Raw genomic sequence first — 7,299 nt, forward strand, 5'->3', positions numbered from 1 at the left:
CTGCTTATAGACTGATTTTTAAATTTTTTAAAAAACTTGCTGGTATTTTTATTATAGTTTTGTGAAGACATAAGTTACCATTTTATACCAACACTTTTGTGGGGTATTTTAGGGGCTGACTCTCTGTGAAGGATCACTATATGTTCTTGTGAGATTTCAGATAGATGTTTTTCTTCCCTCGGCTTGTAATTAGGGTGGCTTGCTTCCCCACAACCGTTGTTTTTTTTTAACAAACCAAAGTTACAACTTTTTATTTGCAACCACAGCCTAGTGAGTTCGGAAATGACAGAGATCCTCCTACCCTGGCTTCTGGCAGGCAGAGCACAGTCTGTTGTTGCTCTGTGATGGGAAGTGGTGAACCCAGAATGTGTTCTCCTGCAGAGAAGGAGGCCTCTCATCTGGAGAATCCCTGCCTGTCAGCAGTTTGTAGGCAGGGTCTGCTGCATCTTCTTAGTCTCCACATGTCCATGGTAATATTGTGGTGATAAGATATGATTAGCATGGTAAAAATTCTTTTTCATTTCTTTGTGCATACAAGGCCTGGCTTGTTGTTACACAAACAATGTGAATCAAACACTGCAAATCTGTAAATGCATCTACACCCTTCTGTCAAGAATGTGATGAAAGAGAGAAACTAAGCCCAGCATTGTTCAAGTGATCTTGGATGACCCATACACAGAAAAGCTAAAATAAGGCCAGGCCCAAAGTCTTGAAATCACACAAAATGTCTTCATTATAGTTATTCAGAGACAAAGCTGGCAATTAAGCCAGAATCTTAACTCACTTCTTTTCCATCCTTCCTTTGGGGTTTGCAGAGCACTAGTAGCTCTGAACTGCTCCAGTTTGGGCTGGAGTATGATCAGAAGCCAGCTGAACACTGTACATTTAGCAAGAGTAGCTGAAGGTCACTGGAGTTGTAACTCCTTGTGCCTGTCCAGCATCCTGGTATTTACTGTATCTCTGCAGTAAACCCAGCCAAAGCAAGATCATCCCTTGTCTGGGTTTGGGTTCTAACAGATACTGCCCTTCTCCTTACCCAATCCTAAGTATAAATGTGCTTCCTTTGATGTCAGCCATGAATTCTTGCTCTCTCTCAAATAAGCTCGATCCTAGCTATGATTTATAAATTATCACAGCAAAATGCAGCTGGAAATGGAAAACACAAAGTCTCTGTAATCATGTTATATTTTAAGGCTGTGTGATTTGTAATCTAAAACATTCTCAGGGGCTAAGGGAATGCCTGTTGATTGTTTGCTCTTTTAATCACATGTACACTCCTTTAATCCTAAAGAGAGGAAGGTAATTATGTTTCATTTTCAATTCTTCCTAGCTGTTGTCAGTGCTGGCCATGGATTGCCTGCAAAATTTGTGATCCACTGTAATAGCCCAGGTTGGGGCTCAGACAAATGTGAGGAGCTGCTGGAGAAGACAGTGAAGAACTGCCTGGCTCTGGCTGATGAAAAGAAGCTGAAATCAATCGCATTTCCTTCCATTGGCAGTGGCAGGTAAGGTTGTCAGGCAAACCTGATGCCAAATAGGTCACATTCTCTAAGTGCCATCTGGTGTTCCAGTCCCTTCCCATGTACAAAACATATTGCTACAATGCTGGCTTTTTTCTTCCTTGTTTGAATCAGTTCTCTAAAAGAAGAGTTTCTTCTAGGTTTGTCCAGGCAGTGCTTGGAGCTTGCAGTGTTTCCCTGGGTACTGGTTTAGTGTTGGAAGATCTCAGAGTGATCCCTGCAAATCTTAAAGCATGCAAATGGGATAAAGAGTGTAAAATGAACTTTGAAGAGAATGTTAAAAGACTTCTTTCAGACAATCAATTCATTCATATAAATTTGAGATGTGGAAAAAGAACATGAAGAAAAGGGGTCACTGTTGCCTGATTTTAGTGCATAATGAAACTTACCTGTCTTACAATGGCCAGAAGACATGGCTTAGTGTTTGTTTAAGCAGCAAACCTATAGTGCTTTGATTCTCAGGATTTGCAGAGTCACTTCAAGCTTTCATCCAAAATCCATAAGCTGAATTCCATAGAGTTTACATCATGGGACTATTTCTTTAAAAAAAAAAAAAAAAAAAAACAACCTTAAAAACCCTTGCCAAGGTGTTGGAAAGCCTCAGTCTAAAGTTCAGGTCCTCTGGCTCTGTACAGTGTGCTCAGTGCCTTTGAAAGTCAGATCATCTTCTTAAGAGTCTCAGTCCAGACTGACTGCACCTTTAGTCTGAAGCTCTTGGGTTTGGGGTGCAGAGGGAGGTTGGGGACACCTGGCCCTCACTGATGGCTCAGTAGGAAGACCAAGGGCCAAATCTAGGCTGAATTACACAGTTGTGTCTCTTAAACCTGAACAACTGACCCTCTTGAGTTTGCCATTAAAGAAGTTGGCTGGTGTACAGCAAGAATATTCTTCCCATTGTGCTGTTTTGCAACACTAGATTAATTTTTGCATGTTCTGTGGGCCAAGGCAGAAAACAGTGTTTGAGGTTTTGGGTGAATGACAAGAAATAAAAGTTTCATTAGGATGCTAAATTTAAGCAACTTGCATCATAGAAATCTCCAGCTAAGGTTAATTTGCATAGGTGTCATTTTTAGGAGATAACTTGAGCAAACTCTGCAGAACAGTAGAGAAATAAAGCAGGGGGTTCATAGTAACTTATTGGATTAGCTGTCAGGGTCACAGGCTGGTCAGTACAAAGAGAAGCTCTGAATCACTCTCTGGGAGAAATTCTATTCCTCCATGGAGTAATGTGAAGAGTGCAGTGTGTCTGTGGAATTGGTTATGTAAAAGTGTAAAGTGTAAAGTATCTTCCACACAGCCCTGTCTTTTCTGGATAGCTCCCAGCAAAGAACCATTCCCAGCCCTTGTTGTGAAGTAGGTGATTGGTGCTGGAAGATGATGAAGCCTTGAACAATCCTCAGGATTCATATTCTGTTCTGAAATTTGGTTCCTGACAGGCAGGATCTGGGGCAAGTCCTCCACTTGGCCTATACATGTCATTGTTACTTGAGCCAGTTGAAGTGGCGCTTTTAAAAGATGCAGAGGAATCAAAAGGCCTTGAGTAATATATGAGGTTGTGTATTTTTCATTTTTTTCCCCTTAATTAGACATACTCAAGCATAAATTAATTTTGGAGAGAACATAATATATTCTGACAATACTCTCTACTTGTTTTTATGAAGTCAAAAGCATTAAAACAAAGAAAAAAGCTTTAAAAGATAACAAATACCAAAGACACCACATGTATGCAGCTGTTCTAGTACAGGCATCTGTCAAGCAGACATCACCCAATAAACCCACATAAACAGTTTCATTCTCTTTTATAGCTGAGGAATGGGATTACATGAGGGCAGTTCAAATAAATCACGAGGGGAAATAAAATAGCATACTTGTAGCATTCATTGGGCCAGATGCTCAGCTACAGCCAATGTATGGAAAGCACAACTTGGGTTCTGTTCAGAGGTAGCCTGGAGTTCAGAGGTGGGGCCAGCAGGAGAAAAGGGAAAGGAGAGTTAGGGATTGAACATGAACTCATCCTCTGAGAAGGGATTTCATTCTGAGGCTCCGACTTTGATCTGAATTGACACTGGTTTGGCTAAAGTCCCAAACTGCCTTTTCACAAGAATTTAACTCAGACCCATAGATCAATGCATCAGGCTTCTGTTTCTTGCAGCCCACACATGGCCATCAGGCTAGCACCCTTCTGCTGATTTTTCTGCTCTCTCTTGTTTCTTTTGGGAGAGGTGTCCTGAGCAATGCATTGTTATCAGCTTGCCTGGCACTGTGCCTTCCTTTCACCAGGCCACTCTTCTTCCATGTGCCCTGGTGTCACACAACTTCCAGAACACTTTGAAGTTGTGTGACTTCAGAGGCCCCTGAGAACACTTCAGAAACAGTGTATGTCCCTGGTTTGATGCTGCCCTGCATAACAGCTCAGGAGCAAAGTTCCTGGAATGTCTCTTCACTGTATGCCAGGATGCAGCACTCATAACCTGCAAGTGCCCAGGTGTGGAAGCTGCTCTGGTGTCAAAACTGGTCTTAGTTGATTAACTTCTCACACAGCTGATTATCCCTGACCAGCTTATTTGGCTTTGGAGCAGTACAAGCTTTGCTCATGTTTTTCCCTTTTTTTTTTTTTTTTTTCTTCTTCAATAGTAGAAAAAATCAGGCATTTTCAAAAAAGAAAAAAAACAGTGTAAGCTATTTCATGCCATTGTTTTTGAAATACCACAAACATTGTCTTCAAGACAGCACATATAATATCACACTACAGGCAGGACTGACATAGAATTGCTCTCAGAGTGTTTTTTGATAAGGCAATGTGCAGCAAGTGGGCCACGACACAGGCAGTTGCCCTTGACATTTAGTGTGTTGCAGCACAAAATAAGAGGGAGATTACACAGCATTTTACTACCAATGTGGTGCTTCAGTGAGCAAGTGCTGAGAAATGTTCACCTGTTATTGCCAGAGGTGGATTTAGCCCAGCTTCCTTGAACTGCTCAGGAAATGCTGAGAAACTCATCCATCTGTGTAATCTGTAAATTATTTGTAGTATTAATAGTACACACTTTATAATGGGGAGTATTAACTACCAGGTGTCTGTAAGTGCACGTCAAGGAACCAGGTGATGTTCAACAGGCTCTTTCAGGTTCTTTTTGGGTGCTATTCCTAAGAGAGTGGTCATGTCCCATCACCTTCAGACTGACTGTGGAGTGTACCTCACTGAGGCTGGGTGAGGACTCAGAATTTGGCAGGGTAAAATCACGGTCTGGGTGAATAGCAGTACTTCAGGAGTAACACAGCAACAAAGTTCAGGCCACATTCTAAGCCGTTACCAAGTGTAATTCCAGAAGTTTGCCATGATCTATACAATTCAGATCATAAAGTTCAGGTCATAGCTTTGTTCATACCATTCTACTTGTGCTTGACTTGCTTTGAAAATAGATGAGTCTTTCAGACAAAAATTCCTAGATAAAAATGTGAAGAAGTTTGTAAAGAAAGGTTGTCAGGTTAGGTCCTGTAAAATCCTGTTCTTAGTTACTATTAGTAGTAGTAAGACCATATTGCACTTTGGGGCTTTTCATGTTTCATATTCTATATCAAGTTCTCTGTCCCTTCTTACTTTTCTTTAACAGTTGCTTTGCTTTCAGGACAGGTTTAATTTTGCATCTCTATACATACATTGCTTTCCAGAACACAGCAGGCACTTGGTTTACTTATGTGTTAAATGAGAATAATTGACACATCAGGTATTGTGAGGTTCAGCCCAACAGTGTGTGTAGACTCTGTGTTCACATTTTAGAAATGCTTTTCTTCTGTTTGAGCATTTTAAGTCTTACCTAAATCAACAACTTTAATTCACACTGTAAACGCTGGCTTTGCAGCTTTATTTGCTGTGAGGTGTTGGAGAAAAGCTGGAGCCTTCCCTCAGAGGTTAAACCATCAAAAGTTGGTTCAGCAAGTCTTGATTTTCTTTTTTTTTTTTTTCTCTCTCCTTCTAGAAATGGCTTCCCAAAGCAAACAGCTGCTCAGCTGATCCTGAAAGCCATCTCCAGCTATTTTGTGTCTACAATGTCCTCTTCAATCAAGACGGTGTACTTCGTGCTCTTCGACAGCGAGAGTATAGGGATATACGTGCAGGAAATGGCCAAACTAGATGCCAACTAAGCCTAGAAAGCTACAGTACCAGCCCCCTCTTCCACCCATCAGCATCCCCAAATCCTTAAATCATTGTGAGGCAGAGCATCCCTTATTTTAAATTTTGCTCATCTAGGGAAATAAAGGTGGGGGCTTTGTTGTTTTGTTTTGGATTTTTTTGTTTGTTTTGTTTTTCCTCTCTAAAATGTTTTATGTTGGCACTGATAGTTGGCATTACTGCTGTTAATGCACTGTTATACCAGGCATTGTCTGAAGTTAGTGTAATCTAGAAGATTTTATAGTTTTATTTTAATGAAGTATGAATTGAAGCAGGAAGCTGTTAGGAGTATGTAGTCTTTTACTTGTGAAAGAAACAGGCCAACCCTATTTTGTAACTGTGTTGTGGTGCTTTATCAATACATCAAGTGGCGTTCCTTTCATTTTTTAAAAGAACAGATGCTATAAACCTAATTTGTGTTTGTTTATTGTCTTAATGATTCTGGAAGAAAAAAAATACAGAAACCCTGTTGTCCTTAATTATATTTACAATTTTGAAACTGTGTGAATTGATTTAGTAAAATGTTTGAACTGTTGCTCTTGGTGTACTTGGATTGATTTTTCCTTTAAGCCTTCATTTTTTAAGTTCTGAGAAGTTAGCTCTGAGAGGGATGAGAGCAGATCAGAATCAGTAACCTGGAAGCTCGTTTGGATATGCTGGGCATCTTCCCTGTGCTGGGTGCATGTGAGTGTGCTCAGTGACACTCACAGCTGGGATTTTTCCAGAGAGTGTTCACCCTTCCCAGTTGTTGCTTTGAGATCCTCCTGTTCAGAATCTGCCCTAATTGCCTATTCAGTTTGGGAGGTTGAAGCCTTTTAGATCAAGCAAGGCCTAGGATTTTTTGAACTCTTTCCAGTCATTTAATACTGGCCTGTTTGAAACTACTTTGTATTTTTTCCAAATATTTATGAGCCCTGTTTGTAGTGGTGGCCCTGTCCTTTGCACAGCTGAAATCCATACCAACGTAGACTTTATGGAAGCCACTTGGGTTTGTACTTTGAGAAAAAGAAGTTACACTGTTAAAAGCTATTGCATGTGGATGCTGCTCTGAGGGAGGCAGCTCTTCCTTTGAAGTTTTTAACTGATTGCTAGGTAGGAGGCATACGTTTTCCATCTCTGCTGAAAACTTCATTTGCTGATGAAAGAATATTTCACATCCAGTCTGGATTAGCCCAGAACAACAAGCAGACCAAATTTGACTTTTCAGTAAGTTCAGGAATACCAAATATTGAAAATGTGTAGCTTGAACTCCTGCAAAAGTTTGGGGATTTTTTTGCAGAAGTTGAAATACTTGGAGCCTTCAAGTGTAGAGAAGCAGTGGCACCAATAACAGAAGGCAAAATTTAAAATACAAAATAAAAGTTAGTTATTCTAAATATATACCATAAGTTAAAAGGAACAAAGAGTAAATTATTTTTGTGCTTCAAATGCATAAAGTGTTTCACCAGAATATGAGCTCAAACTTTAACATTTTTAATGGCCAAAATGCATTTAGTGCATTTCTTAAACACCACCTTAAGGACAGAAAATGAAATAAGATAGAGTACTTCAGGCATTTAATTGTGAAGCATCTACTACTGCAGTTGGATCGATCCTTGGAGTTCA

The 7,299-nt window shown here is 40.2% G+C and overlaps 1 protein-coding gene across 5 annotated transcripts in view; it reads left to right on the forward strand.

Annotated features, from left to right (window-relative positions):
* The window catches only part of LOC121332264 (core histone macro-H2A.1), a 42,867-nt gene extending 36,638 nt beyond the window's left edge, over positions 1-6,229 (forward strand). For 4 of the 5 annotated variants that reach the window (XM_041397552.1, XM_041397554.1, XM_041397553.1 and 1 more), the window contains exons 8-9: positions 1,331-1,505; positions 5,501-6,229. In XM_041397552.1, the coding sequence (XP_041253486.1) occupies positions 1,331-1,505; positions 5,501-5,666 (341 nt within the window). In that variant the 3' untranslated portion in view covers positions 5,667-6,229. Of the gene's footprint in view, positions 1-1,330; positions 1,506-5,500 lie in introns of those variants that run through there. The other variant, XM_041397556.1, reaches the window with a different exon arrangement.
* The last annotated feature ends 1,070 nt before the right edge of the window (positions 6,230-7,299 follow it).

Source organism: Onychostruthus taczanowskii, unplaced genomic scaffold (assembly GCF_017590055.1).
Source record: "Onychostruthus taczanowskii isolate IOZ18803 unplaced genomic scaffold, ASM1759005v1 scaffold14, whole genome shotgun sequence".
Lineage (NCBI taxonomy): Eukaryota > Metazoa > Chordata > Aves > Passeriformes > Passeridae > Onychostruthus > Onychostruthus taczanowskii.